The sequence below is a fragment of the Physeter macrocephalus genome, chromosome 4 (genome assembly GCF_002837175.3).
Source record: "Physeter macrocephalus isolate SW-GA chromosome 4, ASM283717v5, whole genome shotgun sequence".
Classification (NCBI taxonomy): domain Eukaryota; kingdom Metazoa; phylum Chordata; class Mammalia; order Artiodactyla; family Physeteridae; genus Physeter; species Physeter macrocephalus.
The window spans coordinates 60,056,204-60,079,631 of NC_041217.1; the positions used below are offsets into that span (position 1 = coordinate 60,056,204).

A 23,428-nucleotide genomic window follows, 5' to 3' on the forward strand; every position below is an offset into this window, starting at 1 on the left:
CCCTCCACCCACCCACCAGCACAGTCAACGCATCGCCGAGACACCTGCTCGGATGGGGTGGGAGTGGAGCGGCAGTGGGGAGGTGAAGGGAGGCAAAGGCACGCTTGTTCGGTGTGTAGAGAGGAAAATTCTGCTACCGGCAACAGAGTCTAACTGGAGCCTCTAAGAGATCTTTTTTCATAACAGTGGCCAGGCACAAAAAAGACTCTTAGGGAAAGACAGAGCCCTACCGTGGAAATGTGGCCCAGGTCTGGGTAGGAGACACACAATGCAAATAGGACTCTTGTCATACTGAAAGCGAGGATGCTATCAAAGACCACTGGACTTGGGTCACAAAGAACTTAGGCACCAACATGAAGAGGCTCCCACTGGCCAATGATAGAACCACTTAAGCATCCATAAGAAAATGGCTGCAATGGATTAAAACACTTAAATATGTTTAAGTCCATGCAGTCATCATGACACTAGAACCAACCAACACACTCATTGCTTTCCTTTGTAGGATGCTTGGGAACCAAGTCCTTTCTTAATATTTTTTTACCGAAAAAAAAACAAAACAAAACCCCGTGTTTGGTTATAAAATATACCAAACACACACGAAAGTAGAGTACTGGAATGAACCTCTGTGCACTTATCACTCGAGCTCAACAATGATCAACTCACGGCTCTTCTTTTTCTACATGCCTACCCACTCCCCCTTCCCAGGATTATTTTGAATTCAATCACAAGCATCGTATCCATCATTTTATCTAAAGATAACAAATCAGTATAAATAAGCGTTTATCCTGGGTATTTATCAGGGTAACCCAATAGTTAATGAGGACTTTATAGAAATATTCCGCCAAATAAATGAATAAAGAGCTAACCCCTAATGAAATAGCAGCTCTAAGCAATGATCATCAATTGCTTCTCATGTCACCAAAAGAAAGACCTCGGGACATCATGAACCTGCTGATGAAATACACCAAACCACCTTGAAGTATTTTTGCTACAACGTCAAACCTGAATCCCATCAAGCCTTCAGATCCAGCTGCCAGTTTATACAATACAGGAGGCAGAGGAACATGTCACACAACACCACAGGGATGCAGTCAGCAAAATCCAGACTGTGGGAGACTCTATGGGATAAACAACCTGGCTTCCTCAACAAGTCAGTTCAAGGAAATAAAGAGGGTTGGGGGGAGGACGGGGTATGGGGAAGGAAACTATAGATATAAAAGATGAACCAGCATATAAGCCAGCTGGCTCCCCTTCAAACAAACACACTGTAATGCTGAAAAAGGGGAAAAAAAGATTGGAGAAAATTAAACCCTGACCATATATTTGATAATATTAAGGAATTATAATTCGTGTAGGTAGGATAATGGTATTGTGGTTATGTTTTTTTAGAAAGTCCCTAACTTTTAGAGATACATACTGAAATATGTACATACAGCTCATTATATTATTTTCTCTATTTTATATGTATTTGGAACAGAAAGAGCCACCCTGGTTTCCCCCTTCGGAAGACAGGGAGCTGGTTAGATGTGAAGCTTCACTGATAAGTACAATATTATGGGTTGAAATGGCACCTCTCCCAGGCTGCTGGCACTTTCTCTGAGATTCTGGTGAGCTCCCCAAGGTGGGCTCTGATTCTGGGGCTTCTCTGTGCCTCCAGGGTGCCAGGCCCAGGGCTGTGCCCCTGGGCTCTCCCTAAACCCTGCCGAGCAGGGGAAATGAACAACCCTTTCAGAGAGCATTCAGCTCTGCTCCACTCTTACTTAGCTGCATACATAATTTCCTTTCTTTACCTATAAAATCAGAGCAATAAAACTAAATTCAGAGGGTAGTCATAAGGATAAAATGGCATAAGAAATGCGAAGCTGCTTTATAATCAAATTAATAACTCACAGTAATAATAAGAGCTAACATATATTGAAAGCTAACTATGTTCCAGCTTTAATTCTAAGAGCTTTACATGCATCATCTCATTTAATTCTCAGAAAACCCTATGAGGAGTGCATTATTATTATCCTTATCTCACAAATGGGGAAATCAAGGCACAAGGATATAAAGGATCACTACCGGGTGTGTATATCTGTTCTTAATGCACAGAGATGAAGAGGCTGCTGGCCACCCTGTTGTAATCTGAGGGACAGCAGGAAGTCGCCTCTCAGAAAATACCTTCAGATGGAGGCCTCTGGGTCTCTAAGAGGTCTCTGTTAGAATGGAAATGACCCTGAGAGGGGTAACACATTAAGTTTCTGTGCACTGTGAATGCCTTACTATGAAACTGTTTATCACATTGCTCTCCCTCCTCTATCAGGACCCTGAGAGAAAGGAGGACTGACCAGGCCAGGAGACCCCAAAGGGAAAAAGGTATTAAGGACAAAGTCCATGATCTTGGCAATTTTACCTGGAGCCAGTCCTGACGCCAACCTCAAGTCAGTGCCAGGTGACAGGCAAGCAAAGCTGCATTTCTTGTTCTCACACAGACCCAGGGAAGGGGGAGAGCCCTACTGGATGTGCCATCTGTGCTGTGCCAGCACCCACCCAGAAGACCCCTTCCTCACTGCCCCCTCCCACCCACTCAGACTCTCACAGACTGGCTCTTGTGACTGCTGATGCTTTCTTGGGAAGCCGTCTGGAGAACCACAGGTGCTACTGGGGCAGCTGCCAGCCCTGCCGCCAGATCTGGGTCTCCCCTCCCGCCCCACTGACCCAGGCCGGCCAGACACTGTCATTTTGATCCCCGCCAGGTTGTCCTGGAAGTTCTCAGCCCAGCCACACTAAGGCCCTTGTAAATCCCTAAATGTCTTTCTTCTGGGATGTGCTCTGCAGGACCAGGCAAAGAATCAAAAGGCTGGACAGGTCAGGCCATGGAGCTGTGCGGGACCGAGGGATTTGGAAAAAGCGCTCTGCTATAGTAGTTCAGGTGTTATACGTAAAAGCCAATGCACTTCTGGCTACACTGGCAGGTGTCCAGTATCCAGCACACACAGGTTGAGAGGCTGGCTGCAACCAGCCTTGAGCAGATTACCCCATAGCCCTGCTTTTGTTTCTAGTTGCCCAGTTAAAGGGACACAGAAGAACTTGGACCTGCCCGAGTGAAGGGGAATATGGTGAAGGGCTTTCAAACCATGAACGGCTGAGGATGTTAAGGCTGGCAAAGGCAAGGCTTGGGGACCTCAGAGATGCTTTCAATATTTGAAAGTCTGTCTCATGGAAAAGAGTTTCCATGATACACACACACTGTGTGTGTGTGTGTGTGTGTGTGTGTGTGTGTGTGTGTGTGTGTGTGTGTGTGTGTACTTGAGATCAGTAGAAGAAGCTTTGCTGAGAACGGGTTGGAGAGGCCATATGGTGGGCAGGAGTGCTGGCTGTGGAGTCAGAATGTCCAGCTTCAAATCCCACCTTCTGTGCCTCAGTTATCTTGTCTGTGAAATGGGAATGAAAAATAGTACTTATCTTCAGAAGATTAAAATGAGTGAATATATATAAAATGCTTTGAATGGCCTTGTTTCTTCTAAGTACTCAATAAATGTTAGGTTAATATAATGTTCACAACTGTCAGAAAATGGAAACTTGTATGCTACGGTAAATGAAGATAGCAAGATCCAAATTGTATGATGTGATTCCAATTTTGTTTTTATTTATTATTTATTATTATTTTTTTTTATTTTATTTTTTTTTTTTGCGGTACGCAGGCCTCTCACTGTTGTGGCCTCTCCCGTTGCAGAGCACAGACTCCGGACACACAGGCTCTGCGGCATGTGGGATTTTCCCGGACCGGGGCACGAACCCGTGTCCCCTGCATCGGCAGGCAGACTCTCAACCACTGCGCCACCAGGGAAGCCCCCAATTTTGTTTTTAAAATGCACATTATTTTGGAATAATACTAGGAGGAAATACTGCAAAATATCAACAATAGGTTAGGTGATTTCTGGACAATAGGATTATAGATGATTTAAACTTTTACGCTTTTAAGTTCTGCATATTTTCTAGGTAAGCATATATTACTTCATAAATGGAAAAACACTTTTAAAGCTATCTCTCTTTTCAAAAGGTGTAGTATGCTTAAAGATGTAATGAGATTCTGGTCACTAAAAGGGTTTAAAACACGCCTGTCACTAAAAATATTCAAACCCATATGGCTAATGGACAGTTACATTATTTATACTGTTTAATCCCAACCATGTAAAGAAGCTAGTGCATAAAAATAAAGACTGGAAAGAAATCGATGACCCTGGTAACAATGATTATTCTACAAAGATGGATAATGATCGGGGTTTGTTTCTTTATTCTTCTCTGTACTTTAAACATTTTCTAAATGAAATATGCATGACTTTGAAAATGGTAAGGGAGGGGCATTAACTGGAATGAAAACTAAACCAGAAAGAAATCTAAAGAAAAGGAGGTCAGTCTCGATTAGCTCGAAGGCCCCCCTAGATCTGCCGATCTAGTTTCCACAACCATGATTCTGTGACCACAAGACGGTGGCAATTACATGATGTGACACATTTGCCTCGATCCGCCACACACTGCAGCCCATTGGTGGTCATGGCCCCCTTCCCTCCCCTTCCCCTTCAAAACCCGCCTAGAAGTTCCGCTTTGCTTTTGCATCACATTGCAAAACTCCCACCCCTACTCCCACACCCCTCGCCGCCATGTGGCTTCAGCGCCTCATACCCTGGTCACACAAACTTCCACCTGTGTCCCCTGTCCACATCTCTCCCCACCAGCCAGGTCTGTCTCTGTGCGGCCTCACTAACACCTGCCCCCTCCATGCCTGGACCACAGCTGATCCCTCACCTGGGACCCCTCCTTCCTCCTGTCAGTACACGGATCCCGGTTTTACCAATCAGTCAAGGTTGCCTGAGTTCCTCCTGCAAACGCCAATTCTTGTTCTGCACCAAGCCATTTATCACGACTGCATTCTTTATTGCTCTTGACCCTGGGTCTTGCCTTGCCCATTTGGGAGTGAGCTTCTTGACTGTGGAGCCACGTTTTCTACTTCTCCATTGTCTCCCATGCCTCAAACCAAAACACCTAGCTCCATGCTGAGAGGTTACTCAGAATCCAAAAGCATGCACTGGCTGAACCATGTTACTCCATGGCCACTGCCCTGTGGTCTGTCACCCCAGTCCCAGCCCAGGCCAAGACCCAATTAGGCAGACATCCAATGGATCTGAAAAGATAGTAGACCTGGGCCAGGTAAGGGTGATTTGTCAGGGTAGCACTATGGTTAAGACACAAGCCTGCCCTGGAGTCAAAGAAACACAGTTCTCACATTTCCCTGAACATTTGATGTTTGGTTTAGAACTTCTCAACATGTGCCAAATGGAGAAGAACTGGAGAAGTTTAGGTAGGGGCATGACAAAGGGAAACAGCTTGGAGAGTGGAATGAAGAGTAAAGAAAAAAGGGTTAAATTTAGCAGGAAAAAGAGTTGACACGAACCCACGCTAGTCTTTTTTTTTTTTTAGAAGATATTGGCGGTAGGAGTTTATTAATTTGTTTATTTATTTTTGCTGTGTTGGGTCTTCATTTCTGTGCGAGGGCTTTCTCTAGTTGTGGCAAGTGGGGGCCACTCTTCATCGCGGTGCGTGGGCCTCTCACTATCGCGGCCTCTCTTGTTGCGGAGCACAGGCTCCAGACGTGCAGGCTCAGTGGTTGTGGCTCACGGGCCTAGTTGCTCCGCGGCATGTGGGATCCTCCCAGACCAGGGCTCGAACCCGTGTCCCCTGCATTGGCAGGCAGATTCTCAACCACTGCACCACGAGGGAAGCCCCCACGCTAGTCTTTAATATGCAAAGCAGACCGTAGCAGCTGTGCCCACTATAGTGCTGCTTCACCTTTCAGAGACCACCCCCCTCCCCAGTCAAGCCCCCCATCACCGCTGGAGGTCTCTTCCTGTTCAGCCAGCCAATGAGCCACCTCAAGATCTCTCCCAGCTCTAAAAGTTTAGTCTGGAACCTCTTAAACCTAAGACAGTAGGCTCTGGAGCATGTAAACAAGGGTGACTGTGGAATATTCTTCTCAGGTAAGTTTAGAGAAAATAGAGACATTTTAGAGAATGGTTTAAGCAGGACCTTTTGAAACCTTTTAACTCTTCCACCCACTCTGCTTCAAATCAAACGTGAAGATGCATCTGCGTTCCCCATAAAATATATACTTATTTTGTTATAAAAAGATTTGGCTTTTATCGGGCACTCTTGGCAACTTTTATAATGTGAAAAAACTCCAACCTACAGCTTGTTTTCACATGTAAGATTTATGTGAATATTTAAGTCAACAATAAGGCTGGTATAAAGCACAACTATAGTATTGCCTGAGACTCAGTGCCTAGTGCATTGGTTCTCGACCATTATCCATTAAGAGGTGTGATAGGGCTTCCCTGGTGGAGCAGTGGTTGAGAGTCTGCCTGCCGATGCAGGGGACGCGGGTTCATGCCCCGGTCCAGGAAGATCCCACATGCCGCGGAGCGGCTGGGCCCGTGAGCCATGGCCGCTGGGCCTGCGCGTCCGGAGCCTGTGCTCCGCAGCGGGAGAGGCCACAACAGTGAGAGGCCCGTGCACAGCAGAAAAAAAAAAAAAAAAAAAAAGGTGTGATAAGAACATTGTTATTTATAATAGATAGAATACAAAAACTTGGAAATAACTTACACCTATTACAAAATTTAGAGTGGAGTCAAATTATGCCTATGTCAAAATCATTTTCATTTATTTGCTTTCCAAAAGTTTTCTTGACCAGGGGAGAAAGTTGGGAGTAGGGTGAGAGTAGGATTTCTGTGAGCCCACGGGGAGCACAGATTCCAGTGTCATCCAACATGGGTTGAGATTGAAAGAAAAATTCAGAATTACTGCTCTGATTACTTAGTGTGAAATGTCTTATTTCTTTCTGAAACCCTAAGTTTCTTGAGGATAGATGCAGTAAGTTCATGATGCAATACAGGATGGAGCATTAGGGGCTTAAGAAATAGCTTATTGAGGGACTTCTCTGGCGGTCCAGTGGTTAAAAACCCACCTTCCAATGCAGGGGACCAGAGTTCGATCCCTGGTCGGGAAACTAAGATCCTACATGCCACGGGGCAACTAAGCCCATGCGTCACAACTATTGAGCACACACACTCTAGAGCCCATGTGCCACAACTAGAGAGAAGGCCTCGCGCCGCATAGAAGAGCCCGCGCAACTAAGACCTGACGCAGCCAAATAAATAAATAAATACATTTTAGAAAAAGAAAAAATAGCTTATTGAATTGACTAATACTTAGTACTCCAGATGGAGACACATCACAAATGGCACCACTGTCCCAACTTTCTCCCAGAAAAAACAGAGGGAAACACAAGATCATCACTTCATTTAGTCCCACAAGGCTCGTCAGGAAATCCTGTTTGCCCATTTTACAGGGGATATTAAGGCACAGGGCAGGTGGGGAAAAGCCCGATATTGGGTGCTGAGAAGGACCCCAGGTCTCCATTGAAGTTGGTTTCCGGCCTTTGGCAGCAGTCTTCTCTGTACCTTTCATTGGGTGTGAGCCCTGCCTAAGCAACCTACGTACCCCGCTTCCCTGGCAACCTGCTCTAGTCACCCTGTGGACCACTCTTAGAAGGAGGCTCAGTGCCCTGAACTGTCTCAGCAGGATTTAGAGGCCTTCCCCTGAAAAGTCCCCTGACTTGAGGATGATCTTGAACCCACAGCAGCTTCAGTCCCCATCCCTCACTGCTCTGGGATGAAGGGGTCAAAATGACATCACCTCTCTCTCGTGATCTTTCAGAACTGTGCTCACGAAATGTTGAGCTACTGCAGGTACTGGTGATAAAGAAAGAAGGCATGTGGGTCCTCCCCACCGACAGCCAAGAGGCTGCTTGGCTTTCAAGACACTGACTTTCGGGTCGTACCTAGGTTGAGTGAGCCTCTCTCCTCTGTGAGTGTCTCCCAAACACATTTGTGCACGGTGGGTTGGCACTCCCTTCCTTCCCCTCCTCTGCCCACATCCCTCTCCCGTCTCTTGCCCTCACCAGAAGCAAAGCCCCTGCAGGCTGGGGCCGGGTGCTGACCTTTAAGAGAGAGGCGCTGTGACAGACAGCAGAGGAAACCCAGCTGCTATGGAAGGCAGCAGCCCAGGGAGGCCCAGGCCTCAGGCATCCCAGCGTCGTGGAGGACCGGAGTGACTTTAAGGAATCCTTCTGGACTCAGGTCCCAAAGGCCTTGTGTCTCTTCTACTGGGAGAGAGCCTGGGAAGGGGAGATGGGGTGGCAGGGAGTGGTAAGTGGCTTATCCTACACACGCTGCCACAGTCCTTTAGGGCAGAGCCCAAATTTGCCTCAAGGTGGATGAGTAGCTAAAATGTGGGGAGGGAGAGGCCTGGGGTGAGTCCTGGTTTGGGCCCTTTCTGAGCTGCCCAATCTGATCTAATACTTCCCACAGCCATCGAGCAGCTAGCCAACATTCGAATACCTTCAACTTATCCATTACAGCGCCCAGTGGAGGAAACCAAGCCCCTCTGGGGGATTTGTCACCTAGACCCTAAGAATAGCCACCCTCTCCTTCCTACTCTGCTTTCCCACCAACCTCGGATGTCCTCGTGCCCTTTAAGACATTCATGCTAGTTTTTCCCCACAAGGGGACTGGTATCTATTACTATCTCCTATGTTCCCAGCACTGGTTATAAAAGTGTATTTAATCCTCAGAACCCTACCAGGGAGATGGCTCATATTCTCCCCATCTTACAGAGAGGAGGCAAGGATCAGGAAGGTTAAGTTATTTGCCCAAAGTCACACAGCTGGTAGGTGGAGGTGCTGTTCTGTGAGGCGGCAAGGCCACGTCACCCACCGCCGAGCGCCTGCTTCTGGAGGCCAGCTGGAGGGTTGGCGCACGATGTGCCCAGTCATGACGATGACAATGACACTGAAAGTATTTTACATTTGCACAGCACTTTCCAGCAGTGCTCCTGGGCTCTGAATTCAGGGCATGAACTGAGTCCGAGAAGAGGTGTCGGTCCCCTTCCCCGCTCCAGCCCAGAGTCACCTCAGCCACTTCCCGAGGGACATGAGAAATCGTTTGCCCACTGGATTGGCCGCAGCAGGAGGTTTCCTAAACAGCAGCTGCCCGGGCTGCCCACAGCAAGTGTCCCTCTACCCTGCACTGCCGGCACCCAGTGTACGGGGCTGGGGGCAAAGGACCTCAGTCCCAGCTCTGCCTGAGGGGTGGGCGGGCCAGGGCTGTGTGGAGAAGTGGGATGGGAGGTGGGGACCGCACTGGTCAGTGTGCAGGCTGCAGGCACAGCTCTCCCGTCTTCATTCCTTGGGCTCTGGCACAGCGGCCAGTGACCCGCTTTTATTTCCTTCCTGTTTCTCTGAGAGCAGCTTGCTCTCCAGGAGTCTGATTCCTTTACCCTCGGTCATCACTCAGATAAAACTCCCTCTGTTTTCTCCCTTCCCCATGCTGCCTGTGGGCATGGGGGCCCCTTAAGCTTCCACCTCAGTCTCAGGGACGGCCAGGGCTCCTGGCTCTCAGCAGCCCCCCTTCTTGTCCCTCCCCCTCAGGGACCCCAGAGGCCAGGGTGGAGGTCCTGGAGGATGAGGTGCCACCTGGAGCCCTCTGGCCAGAGCATCCTGAAGGCATGTCCTACATTTAACTCCCACCGCTGCTACTTCAGGAAAACAGAGGCAAGCGAGGGTGTGAGTGTTGGAAGGAAGACGTCCCTGCCTGAGCAGATCTTCAGATGGCCCGGGGCACGGCAGAGTGGGGGGGCGGGTGTGAGTGGGCCTGCCCCTCCCCGCCTGTAGGGGTGGAAGCCCTACAGCCAGTAGAACGATTTACAGTTCAGCAGCTGCACTTGCAGAAACTCAATCCTGGCCTTGGATTGCTGGAGACTCAAGAAAATGATCTGTTTATACATCTGCCTCTCCTGGGAGCTCCCCACAATCAGGGCCCATGTCTTATTCCTCCTGCAGTGCTGGCTGGCACACGGAGTGCCAGGCTCCTGTGGGAAGGATTCCCACCTGGCATGGCTTCCTTGGTGGTTGAAACCTGGGCAGGGGTCTGGAACACAAGGAGCAGAGCTCAGGAAGCCCTCCTTTCTGGCCTGCTTCCAGCCCCAAAGCCCCACAGACACTTTGGGCGGGATTTAACGACTTCCCACCAAGAATGATATGAATTTTGCTCTCTGCTTCCCTCTGGCTGAGCCCCAGAGGAGACCAGTATGGCCATAGGGTGGGCATGGGGGAAAGAAGACAAGAAGGTTGAACAACCAGGATGTTAACCAAAAAGAAAATGACAGGAGGGCTGTCATGGGGGGAGGGGCAGGATTTGTGGTCCACCACGTTCCAGAGCCTCCTTCCCCTTGCCTGCCTGTCCACACTGCCCCTCGGACCCCTTCAAGGACACACCGCCATGCTCCGAGGGGCAGGTAGCCTCAGCTCTGCTGCTCCCAAGAGATAATGAGAGAAGAGGCATTGGCCGCCAAAGAAATGAGCAACATGGAAAAGTCAGTGGAAAGAAAACATGTTTTGATCACAGCAAGATCAAGAAACTGGTTTGGTTCTGGCCTCAGCTCCCTCATTTTTCATGTGAGAAATCAAATTCAGAAGGAACATAGGACCTGCCTGAATCACTGCAGCTCTTGAGACACAACGAAGGGAGGCGGCAAGTGCCCTGGCCTTGGGGGCCAAAGTGCTGTGCACCATGGGCAAGTCACTGAACCTCTCTGAGCATCACGGGCCAACTCTCCAGGGTTGTGGTGGGACTCAACAGAGGTTGCTTCTGTGAACATACTGTGTCAACGGAAATATAGAAATAAAACAGAGAGGGACCAGCGGTAGAACTGGGGCCAGAGCCCCGATCTCCTCAGGCCCAGGGCCCCATCCAGCACCCCACTTGAGCTCAGGGCAGAGCGTACACTCTGTCAGGCACCCCTCCGATGGCATGCAGATCTGTTTCCCACGCTGCAGAGGCCAGTCTCTGCTACCACATCCTTTCTCTCTGGCTTGTGGGACCTGCCGCCTACTGAGAGGGTCAGCACAGGAAAGCCCCCTCCCACCTTCTGAAAGCACTCTGACCACTAACGCCGGGCCACGGCCAAGCTGTTTGTACACTTTTGCATGAGTTAGAAAGAGGCATCTCTGCGGAGGCCAGCCCTAGGCTATCAAAACCTCTCCTTCAGGTGGGTGTTCCTGGGCGCCCACTGTGAGGGGAAACAGGAAGCTTCCAGGACCCACTGGCAGCCTCAGCCTGGTGCCTTTGTCCAGTGCTCAAACTGATAAGCACACTTGGCCGTTCTCACCAAAGGAGTCACTAATCTCACACAGCCGGACCCACCATCCTTCCAACAATGCTTTATCGAGTGTTTTTTGTGACAAGGCAGCAGGGCCAAAGGGAACAAGCACTGGACTGGGCATTGGAAGATGCAGGTACTTGTCCCACAGTATTGCTTTCTAGCTGTGTTCCCTTAAGGAGCTCAGTCAGCCACCCAGAACCTCAGTTTCCCCATCTTTCAAGTGGGAATGACAATCCCTCTCTCAAAGGGTTTGTGATGAGGTGCTGACGAGATAATACTATGAGAGTGCTCTGTAAAGTGGAAATCAGAATACGGCTCTAAGATATTATTAGCATATGTACAAACAAAAATTTTTAAACAATTTCATTGCTAAGATGACATAATGGTAATCTTGAGACTTTTTTTACAAAATAGAAAAAGACCCTCTCTGATGGAGCAAAACCAATATATCCCTTTCTATATGTGCAGGCATATTTTTACGCCACATATGGGGGCATATTCTGGTAATTCAAATAGTTCTAAATTAAAACTTGGGGCAGTAAGAATATGGTGAGTACAGAGAGGAAGCCTGCCCTGAGGGTCTCTGAAGGATGGTCTGTCTTTGGGCTCAGCCTCTTCTAAGAGGGAGAAAGCAGCTGCTTCCCCCTCCATTTCATTAGTCCACACCTCGTGGAGAGGCAACTTGAAAAGCAGGGCTGAGAAGCACATAATGGATTTGTGAGGTTTTAATACCTGACTGCCTACAAAAGACTAATAAAAATCCAGGGCAGGATTTTCTCAAGAGGAATGTGCCACTGTGGAATAAAAATGGAAAAGAGAAGGGAGAGTTCCAAGAAGGAGTTTCCCCCAACCTCTGTGTTTATAGGTACAGGTTTTGTGTTCTTGTACGACAGTTTAAAATATACATGGTGTTAAATTAGCAGTCCAATAACAAAAATAAAAGGGCTCCCACATCGCGTTCTTTGAAGATACGTATTCAAATAGGATAAAATGTTATCACGGGCTTTTGTGTCTGGAAACAGGGTTAATTAAAGATTTCCTGCCTGCTTTGTGAATAGGTGACACTTCCATTGAGACACCAGCAATTCCCGGTCTACTTAGTCGGCTCTGCTCATTTTCTTTCTGTTCATCTGGTTTGGTCGTGGAATTTCATGGAAGAGTGACCCCGTTCGGGGACCAGAGAAGCAAAATGCTGCTGTTCGCCTAGAGCCTGTGTTTGCCCAGAAAACTGACACGTCGGGGATGCCAGGACTCAAACCCAGAGGACAGGGACTTGGGTCTTCTTTCCTGAGATCTGTAAAATGTGACGTGACTGGCCCGAGGGAAAGAGGCCGAGGGGTTCCTGGCCGATCGGTTTGCAAAGGGCAAGAGCCCAGCTGCTGGGCAGCGGCGGCTTTGTTGGACCAAAGCCCAGGGCGGCACCTCCCAGCTCTGAGATTTCCCCACCTCCTGCTCTCTCACAGGCGCTTTCCCTGAAACGAAAGAACCGTGATGCATTCGTTCCTTCAAAAGCGGCTTTAAAGGGACATATATGCACTACCAAATGTAAATTAGATAGCTAGTGGGAAGCTGCCGCATGGCACAGGGAGATCACCTCTGTGCTTTGTGACCATGAGAGGGATGGGATAGGGAGGGTGGGAGGGAGGGAGACGCAAGAGGGAAGAGATATGGGAACATATGTATATATAACTGATTCACTTTGCTGTAAAGGAGAAACTAACACACTATTGTAAAACAGTTATACTCCAATAAAGATGTTAAAAAAAAAAAAGTGCATGAAACACAAGATTGAATGCCACCCAGCCCTGCCACTGATCTGTGCCCGCGCTGGGGTATTGGCACAGGCAGACCCAGCGAGGAAGCCAGCCTCTCTGCCTGGGACTCAGAGCCGGGGTAGCCGCCAGATGCCCCCCATCTCCACCCCCTTTTTCTGACCTTCTGGCCCAAGTAAGGAACAGTAGCTTGCTCATCTTTGTGTCCCTCCCAGCACAGAGAACCACTGCAGAAAGCAATCCATGTCCCTCAGAAAAATACGTACATACAGGCGGGAGGGCTGGGGCGCATCTGGAGGGCCAATGGCCTCACAATGCCAAAAAGATTATTCTAGATGCTGCCCTCAAAGCCCTTTCACCTTTTCTCCTCATCTTGCCCCCATTTTACTCTAATTTTTCTTCTCCCATTCTTTCTGTTTTCCCCTCTCCTTCTCTCTTTTCTCCTTTGACATCTCAGAAGGAACTTATATAAGCAGTTATTATATTTTTATGTGTTAAACTCATTAATTTGTTAAATTAACTTGTCACTTTTAAATAGTATATTTTATTCTATATTTATAAATTCTGAAATCCTAGCTTTGGCTTCTCTTCCTTTTAAAAAAATTTAGACCACCTCACATCTATTAAAATGGCTATTATCGGGCTTCCATGGCGGTCCAGTGGTTAAGACTCGGTGCTTCCACTGCAGGGGGTGCAGGTTCGATCCCCGGTCAGGAACTAAGATCCCACATGCTGCATGGCACAGCCAAAAAATTAATTAATTAATTAATTTAATTTAATGGCTATTATCAAAAAATAGAAAATAACAAGTATTGATGAGGATGTAGAGAAACTGGAACACTTGTGCATTATTGGTGGGAATGTAAAATGGTGCAGCCACTGTGGAAAACAGTTTGGCGGTTCCTCAGAAAATTAAAAATAGAACTACCGCACGATCCAGCAATTCCACTTCTGGGTATGTACCCAAAAGAACTGAAAGCAGAGTCTAGAAGAGATATTTGTACACCCATGATCATAACAGCATTATTCACACTAGCCAAAAAGTGGCAGCAACCCAAGTACTTACCAACAGATGAATGGATAAACAAAATGTGATAGATACATACAATGGAACAGTACTCAGTCTCTAAAAGGAAGGAAATTCTGACACATGTTACAACATGGGTGACTCTTGAGGACATTATTCTAAGTAAAATATGCCAGATACACTAGGAGCAATATGGTATGATTCCACTTATATGAGGTACCTACAGTCAAATTCATAGAGACACAGAGTAGAATGGTGGTGGCCTGGAGCTGGGGGGAGGGGAGCAGGGAGAGTTATTGTTTAATGGGTATGGCTCCAGTTTTGCAAGATGAAAAGACTTCTGTGGATGGATGGATGGTGGTAGCTGCACAATGATACAAATATACTCAATACCACTAAGTGTCTACTTAAAATGGTTAAGGGGGTAAGTTTTATGAGTATTTTACCACAATAAAAAATGGCAGGGGGGTGCGGGATTTAGAAGCACATACTGTTAAAATTGTCTGAGGCGTTAAGACTGTCACATTCCACATCTGTGAGGGAGGAGGAGAGAAAGAAGAGGTGAGCAGGTTAGGAGTCATCGTGGGTAGGCTGCTTGTCCACAGAAAGGCTTAACCCTCATAGCGTTGAGGAAAGCAGGAGACCTTGCCTCTATCACCCCATCCATTATTCTCCGGTTCACTGTCACTTACTTTTCTGAGTCCAACATGTTCCACTGCTTTCAGAGATAACGGTAGGCAACAGCTTGTAAAATTTAGAAGCTGATGTGTATGAAGAAAAAAACAAAACCAAAAAAAGAAACACCAAGAAAACAACAGGCTGGTGAGCTCTGTGAAGCCTCTTACTAGCAGGGAGGGGAATTTTCCTCTCCCTTCATGTAGGCTGTCGTCTTCAGCTTCAAATCATCGACAACCTCCCTGGCCAGGGTTAGCTCCAGGTGGGGGACACCACATCCCCCCAAAACCTCTTTTTGAACTGACAGTTCATTTTGCCCCAAGTGGGATGTGAGAAACCACTCAAATCCATCTCAAAGGGACCCCGCTGTGGGTGGGTGTGAGGGAAGGAGGCTAAGCCAACGGTCTTGCCCAGGGACACCCAGCATGGTGTCAGCTTGGAGGAGCAGGTCCCACAGTTACAGAAGGCTTCATTCCCCGGATGCCATGGGGTCTACTGGGGGCAGACAGGAAGGCGATGCGGAATGGCAGGTGGGGGGAAAGGGTTGGGTATTTTTTGGATTCCATACATATTCCACTTCTGGGCAGGTGAAAATGATTCCACTGCCACCCTCAAACCTTTCCTGCCTCCCCTCCCTCCATTTTCTTAATTTTTCTTCTCTTTCCTTTCCAGCTTCCCCTTTCCTTCTCCAGCTTTCCCCTTTCTGCTTCATAGAATAAGCATCAAGAGACAACTGTTACGACATAGAGATCAGACTTGTGGTCGCCAAGGTGGTGGGGGGACAGAGAGGGATGGACTGGGAGTTTGGGCTTGGTAGATGCAAACTACGTATTACATTTAGAATAGATAAGCAACAAAGTCCTACTGTCTAGCACAGGGAACAACATCCAATCTCCTGGGATGAACCATAGTGGAAAAGAGTATTTTAAAAAGCATGTCTATATGTTTAACACTGAGTCTCTTTGCTGTACAGCAGAGATTGGCACAGCATTGTAGATCAACTATACTTCAATAAAAAACAAAAAAGCTGCAAAAAAAAAAGAGAGAGAGACAGATGTTGCTTAGTTGAGCTCTTTCTCAGTGTCGCCTCTGGGTTAAGGGCTAACACGGGTTACGTCTTTGGATCCTCACAACAGCCATATGAGATAGGTGTCATTGCATCCACTTTACAGATAGGGGTGCTGAGGCTTTGAGAAGTTAAGTTAAATGTCCAAGGTCACACAGTTAGAATATGGCAGAACAGGATTCGAATGCTGATGGTCTGCCTTCAGAGCCAAGGCTCGTCACTCTGTTGCTGTATATTTTGCAAATTCTCTTCCATTCTCTCATTCCTCTTCCATATCTTCCGCCTTCCCTTCCTTTTCCTAATGAAGTATGTCTGATGATAATGGTGTCAGTGGGGAATGGAGGAGAAGTCTGACTGATAAGGAGAGGAAGAGAAACCCTTCTTGGTCTTGACCACCATGGTTACAAACGGCCATCAGCTCTGCCCTTTGGAGAGCAGGCCAGGAGGGGTGTGATGTGTATCCTGTCACACGTGAGATCTCCAACAGATGGAGATAGGCCTGAAGTTTAGGAAGCTTCATGAGGAAGGTGGGTGATGCAAAGTTTGGGCCCATGAATGCATCAGAGGCAGGCTCCAGGAAGCAGGGACACTGAGGGGAGGGGAGACCTAGCAAGTCTACTGCCGGGAATTTATTCCAAGGAACTAACCCCAAATGTGGATATAGATATATGCACAGGAATGCCCACAGCAGCACTGTTCATAATGCATCAAAATGTGGAACCATTTAAATGTCCAACAATAGGCAGTGGTGGCATAAATTATGGCACTCTATGGGCACTAAAATTGATATAGAGAAATACTTAACAAGAAGGAAAGATGGCTATGATTTATTGTTCAGTGAAAAAAAGTTACAAAACTAAATGCACATATTCAAACATTGAAGGATAGTCACCAACATAGTAATGAGTCTTGGTAACAAAATTTTTTAAAATGATTTTTGTTTTCTCTTTGTTCTTTTCTGTGTTTACTAAGTTTTCCACAATAAGTATGCTTTGACCTTGTTATCATTAAAATATGAAAAATGTTGTGTTTTAAAGTGTGTGTGTTGGACTTCTCTGTTGGCCCGGTGGTTAAGAATCCGCCTGCCAATGCAGGGGACATGGGTTCGATCCCTGGTCTGGGAAGATCCCACATACCGGGGAGCAAAGCCCGTGCACCACAACTACTGAGCCTGCACTCTAGAGCCCGCAAGCCACAACTACTGAGACCGTGTGCCACAACAAGAGAAGCCACTGCAACGTGCACTGTAAAGAAGAGTAGCCCATGCTCACCACAACTAGAGAAAGCCCGTGTGCAGCAACGAAGACCCAACGCAGCCAAAAATAAAATAAATAAAATAAAAGTGTGTGTTGTAGGTTCTAAGAGCAGGTATTAAAATCCATCCAATTTTAAATAGGATGCAGTAGAATTGCTGACTTCCAAGTCATCTTTTGCTTATTTCTCATTTTCTTTAGTATTCTAGGACAGGAGAACGTTTCTTGGTGGTCAATTACTACTTTTTGGGGCAGCATCAAGTAAATAAGGACACAAAGATTGTAAATATTGTTGGTATTTGATTTGGAAACAGTACTGATCTCCTTGGATACCTGTTATCTTAGAATTTAGAGTTAAAATAAGACACAGGACTGGGGGAGGGAGCCTGGCAGAGCTCTCTCTGCCAGGGAGAAGGGGCACTGGGCTGGGAGTCCATCCTGGGCTGAAGATCTAGAACCACAAACTTTCAATTGGAACAAACCTAGAACTTCCTATAGAAGGGGCACCGAACCCCATCCATGACCTGAATTCCACCTCCAGCATCTTTCTGGCTCAACCACCAGCTTCATGATTCTGCTACTTCCTTTCTTGGGGCCAGTGAACTAAAGGGATTAGGACAAAGGAGATCTCCTAGCTTCTTTACCAAGCATAAATTCCATGATGCAGAGGGGAAGAGAGATGGTACTAAAAAAGTCTCCTTTATCGTTTTACCCAGGGCTATCCTGACCAAATATTCTATTGAGGGTCTGGTCCTTTCTCCTTGATGCCTAGTATAGACCCTGCTGCAGATGTGTGATGGGTGCTAGCAGCTTGGCCTTGGGATCCTGGCCGTGGTAGCTCTCTGCCACCCTTCCTGTCCTCCAGCCTCTCCTCCAGTCCTGGCCAGGGCAGCGACTTCTGTGCTGCTCAGGTCAAGAGCTGCCTTCCCATCTGCCCATCTGTTCACATTTCTATCCCTCTGTGGCTTAGTGACTTTGGTTGTTTTTCACACCCCAGAACAGATCAGCTGCTAAAACCAAGAATGCTTTGACATATTTCTACATGAATCCACACCTTTCCGACCATTTTTTCTGGAACACTCAGGTCCCTCAAGAGTCAGAGGAACAGGGACATTGGAGAGAGAACATGTGGAGAGGGCCTTGAGGGAGCTAGAGATGGGCACATGCTTCAGAGATCATCAGAAAACACTTGAGATTAGCCCAGACAGACCTGGCCACTGGCAGACACTCCATTTGACATTTCTAACTTTATCTGTTAGAAATGTCAGGCATTCATTCTTTTTAAATTTATGTCAGGCATTCATTCTTTTTAAATTTATAGTAATAGAAAACATTTATTACAGTGCTACTATGTGCCTAACTCCATCTGAGCCCTTTAATTCCCAAATTCTTTAAGGTAGGTAGAGTTATTTTGATTTTATAGAGGAGCAGACAGTTTCAGAGAGGTATAGTCACTTGCCCAGGGTCACCTAGCTAGGTAGTGATAAAGTCAGAATTTCGATTTAGGTCTGGTTGCCTCCTAAATCTATGCACTTTCTACTTCCTGCTGAAACTGACCTCCTTCAGTCCCACAATCTGGATGGAAATGCAAATGGAAGACAGAAGGAGGCACTTGCCAACTGTGGATACCCAATGTCAAGTGGCTGCTTTCCATGATTTATAGCTGTTGCCCTTGGGAAGAGCTGTCAAAGAGCCATTCTCACAGGACAGCCCTGTTGGAGAAAGTGATTAGCAATGGATCTATTGCTAGCCTCCTGTGCTGGTCAACTTAATGACCAAAATGAAGTCAGACTAGATTGCCCATCAGGGCCTAACCCATCAGTGAGTGATTAACCCACAAAAATGATGACTTTAATCCACCGATTCTCAACCAGGGGCAGATTTTGCCCCCTAGGATTTTGGCAACATCTGAAGACATTTGGGGTTATCACAACTTGGAGGTGCTATGGGCATCTAGTGGGTGGAGGGCAGGGATGCTGCTAAATGTGCTACAATGCACAGGACTGCCTCCCACAGCAAAGAATTATCCAGCCCTTTATGCCATAGTGCAGAGGTTGAAAAGCCCTGCTCCGAGCACTCAATCAAAAGGTATTTGACACACCTGGAGACCAAATATCAAAAACAGTAGCTATTTTGTTCCTGCAAAATTGTCACTAGGGTTAAACTGTACAAGAATTAGTGGTGACCAAGGTGTCCACACCCTGTTAGGCTAGTCATTTGGCATTGTATATTTTTTCCAGTTTGCCTTCTTCAAGAGTGGCCCATGGAATTTACTTAGCCCTTCTTTGGGTTAAAATCAGGAATGGAAAATTTGACCTCTAAGAGGACAATAAATAGAAAATGAAAGTATGTGTAATAATGGAAGCTCATGTGCAAATTTTAGTTGAGTGTATTCTTTTCTATAAGGTTGCTCACCCCGCTGCATGCCACCACTCCAGGCCACAGATATACCTACAACCTGTCCACACATAACTTTCTGGGAGAGGAACTTGGATTTGGACCCAGAAGAATGGAATTCAATTTCCAGCTCTACCAATAACTAATCTTGAGCAAATCACTTATCTTTTTTAAGCTTTAGCTTCTCCACCAATAAAAGGGGGCTAACCTATACATTTCAAAGGGATGTGAATTTTTCATGAAGTAATTTACATTAAAGCACTTGGCAAAACTATAAAGTGTGATCGAAGCACTCACAAGATGACGATCACACACACAGAGGGCTTCTCCTCCATGGGGCATGTGGGTTTTCTTTATTAGATTTTTCCATATTATCACTGCCTATGTAAGTTTCTCCTGGGTGATATTCTATTTCTTATGCTGCACTGGAGAAATACTCATTATATCATGATAGGGAAACTGAATTCAACTTATTTTACTCATGTCCCAAAGGAGATTACTGCTTCTGAGAAGACAATACATCCTTTACAATGAGAAGGCTTAGGATGATTAGGCAGACAATGTTTATGATGTAGCTTTCCATTTTCCCGATGATGAGATCTTGACATCACCCAATGCTTTCTTTTCTTTTTTTCTTTTTTTTTTCTCCATAGAAAGCAGAAAAATAATTTATTCCAAAAGAGGGCAGAAATAAGAAATTCATCCTGAAAATATACTTTGGTATAGTTCTGGTGGGACAGATTTTCCCTCTGAACATGTTCTCCTACTGACTGCCCCACTGGAGTCTTATTGTCATGTAACAGTTTTTAAACACGTCGCTGATTCTCATATTGTAAGCAGGCAGGAGCCATCTTCAGATCCACAGTTCCCAAGGAGAGAGTAATGTTATTTCTCAGAAGAAGAGTACTTTCTATCTCGGAAGATTACATAAACATTTTATAGAGGCAGCACAGTTTAGATTCAATGGCACATCATTCATCAAAGTGTAAAAAAGGTGACAGGAAAAAATACTGCTTTGTAGAATAAATATTCAAATGTTGTGTGAACGTTGAAGGCAGCTGACGGCCTAAGTGGGCGACTCAAGGAAGGTGGTCTGGGTATGGAGGTGATTTTGCATCTAGATGAGTTTTCTTTGTGACCTCAATGACTGAGCACTGGAGAGCAGGTCTTCTTCCTCAAGGCCAGTGATGCTTGATGTACCAGATGGTTTCATTTTTCAACTGTGGTCCAAAGAGAGGGTTGAGTTGGGCCAGAGTTGCAATCAGCCAAAAGAGACAGCAGCAAACTGAACAGGTCATCAGCATGGTGATGATAACTCCCCGGTTGGGACCCTTAGGGATGAACCAGGGCACCAGGAAGCTGACGAAGCCCCAGAACACACTCATCACGATGAGAGGCACGGTGAGGCCGGTATATGCCATGGTTACTGCGGGAGGTGCCAGCCCCTGCCCCACTGCCTCACTTTGGTCCCACTGGAAGTCCCAATGCTTTCTTGTCCTACAATAATTCTTACCACTTTGAGCCAGACTCTTACTGCTCTATAATTCTCATCTGTTTTTGTCTTTCTTTAACTTAACAGGATGCTGGATTTTTACTTTCAAAACCAACATAATTTCAAGGGTTAAAGAAGGCTGAAAATAGAATATGCCATCCTTTTATTATAACCTGAATTTAAGATTAGAGAGGTGGCCTGTACACGTACGTGTGTTATTAATTAACTTTTATCTGATGATCTCGAAGCACGGGTAGCAATTCTAACACACATGATTTCTCATAATTGCCCCCCACCCCTTGCCTGTAAAGGCTTGTTATGCAGAGCAGAACTATTATGAGGACAATTAGGCTGTGTGTTGTGATGTGCTGTGAGTTCCTGAGAATAGAAACTCCAGTGACTAAACTCTCCATGAACAGAGCGAATCAGAGAATAATAGCAAGTGCATTTATCACTCAGGCCAGCCGAATCACATTGGGGTTTCCATTTCACTTTAGTGAGAGAGCTATCGACCTTGAAGATACTCCCCCAGCAAATGTAGGCCATTTTTTGTTTTAAGCTCACACCTGTGCTATCTGCTCACTGGAGCCAACCACCCACTCCAGCTGTGCAGCTGCCTAAGGAGGGCACCTCAGGTGTCTCCCTGGTACTATGGGCTGGGATCAGGCAGAGATGGGCAGACACTTACTGACAGGGCCTCCTTTCAGACGCAGAGCTGGAAAACCAGGCATACGAAGTAGTGGAGGTAGATTTGGACCCAAGCATCTGACTTCTGATCCCATTGTTCTTAACCAGGGTTGGCAAAATATGGCCTACGACCCAAATCTGGGCAGCTGCCTGCTTGTAAACAAAGTTTTTTGGAACATTGCCATGCTTAGTGGTTTGCATATCGTCCGTGGCTGCTTTGTGTTACACCAGCAGAGTTGAGTAGTTGTGAAAGAGACCTGTGGCCCATAAGCCTAAAATGTTTACCATATGGTCCTTTGGAGAAAAAGTTTGCTGAGCTCTGCTTAACCACTGGGTTTCATTCGAGAGAGTCCAATGGTAAATAGTTTAGGCATAAAAAGAACACAAACAATGTCAGGGTCCTTGCCTCCAGAATCTTTCAGCTGGAAAAGCAACGTGTAACTACATACATAAAAAGTTAATAATACAAGAGTTGAATGATGATGTGAGTCAACAACCCACGACAGCCCAGGGCACTAATCTTACGAGCTGGTGTATATCAAGTGTTCATGTGCTACACACCAAGACCAACACTTTTCATGCATTAAAGACTTTGTTCCTCACTAAACACCTCTGAGGTAGGTATCATTACCCACATTAAACAGATGAAGAGGCCCAGATCCATAAAGCCTTTATTTGCCCCAAGGACACACAACTGGAAATTACCAAAAGTAGACTTTGAACCCAGTAAGTGTGAATCCAGAACCCATGCTCTTCACCATTGATTGAGAGGGGCAGACAATGAAAGCCTGAGGAGTTCAGTGAAGGGAGGGATTATTGTGGGCTGGGTGGGCTGCAAAGGCTTCAAAGCAGAGATGGGGTCTGAGCAAGGCCAAGAAGGAGAGAGGAGAGTCTGAGAAACCATCCTCCCCATGTGAAGGAAGACCACGCCACACATTAGTCATGACCAGCTAGCCCTGGGGAAGGGACTTGGCCAGAGGACAGGGCTTTCCTAGGATTAACCACTCCTGGACCCATTCAGAACATCCAGTAAGTGTTTACCAGCAGCCCTCGATCAATTGCATCCAACCCCATTTCCACACGTCAGTGGGTGGGCCCTGAGCAACTGCAAATGGTGCTGGCAGGAAGTACGGGCTGCAGGTGGCTTGGTGGTTGTCCCTGTGACCCAGGGAGAGAGCCTGAGGCAGATCTGTCTTACAGCCTATGGGGAGACATGTGGTCAGGAGCACCCTAATCGCCCAGAAAGAGATTCAGACCTGGTCTCATCATCCCACACCATAGCCCCCTCCTCTGATAGTACCTCTTCCTGCAGTCGTATTCATGGTGGAGCTCTGCACGGGGAGGACCCTGGGAATGGCAGGCATCCAACCTAGGCGGCACCACTTACTAACTACAAGTCCTGAGACTAGCCTCTTAGAGCTTTGGTTTTCTCACCCATAGAATGGAGTACTGATGCCGAGTACCTCATGGGGTTGTCATAAGACTGAATGGGCTATGTGATGGGACCCTATGTGGAAACACTGGGTGCATGCAGACGCGCGATAAACATCGTTAGAGATGGAAGTTAAAGGTAAATGGAAAGTTGGCTACAAGGGAAAGAATCTGAAATAAATGAAGACTGTTCTGCTTCAGGATGTGGTTCCTTTCTCCTAAATCAGCTGAGCAAGAAGGACTCCTTGCTGACAATGTGAACCTCAGAGAGTGGCCTTCTCTCACAAAGGAGGGGGACATTTTCCAGCAGTAGAATAAAAGCTGTGCTGCTTCTAGTCAACACTCTCCTCTCACAACCTCCCACACCCA

At 46.7% G+C, this 23,428-nt stretch overlaps 2 protein-coding genes across 2 annotated transcripts in view; both read right to left on the reverse strand.

The window, feature by feature from the left end:
• The window catches only part of CD247 (CD247 molecule), a 79,203-nt gene that overhangs the window by 37,924 nt on the left and 17,851 nt on the right, over positions 1 to 23,428 (reverse strand). The window lies entirely within an intron of this gene.
• LOC112062393 (V-type proton ATPase subunit e 1-like) lies at positions 20,625 to 20,870 on the reverse strand. Its single transcript, XM_055084227.1, has one exon. The coding sequence runs from the start codon at positions 20,868 to 20,870 to the stop codon at positions 20,625 to 20,627; it is 246 nt and encodes an 81-aa protein (XP_054940202.1).

Coding starts and splice junctions, on each gene's coding strand:
- LOC112062393 (XM_055084227.1), bottom strand. CDS start 20,870: ATGGCATATACCGGCCTCACCGTGCCTCTCATCGTGATGAGTGTGTTC.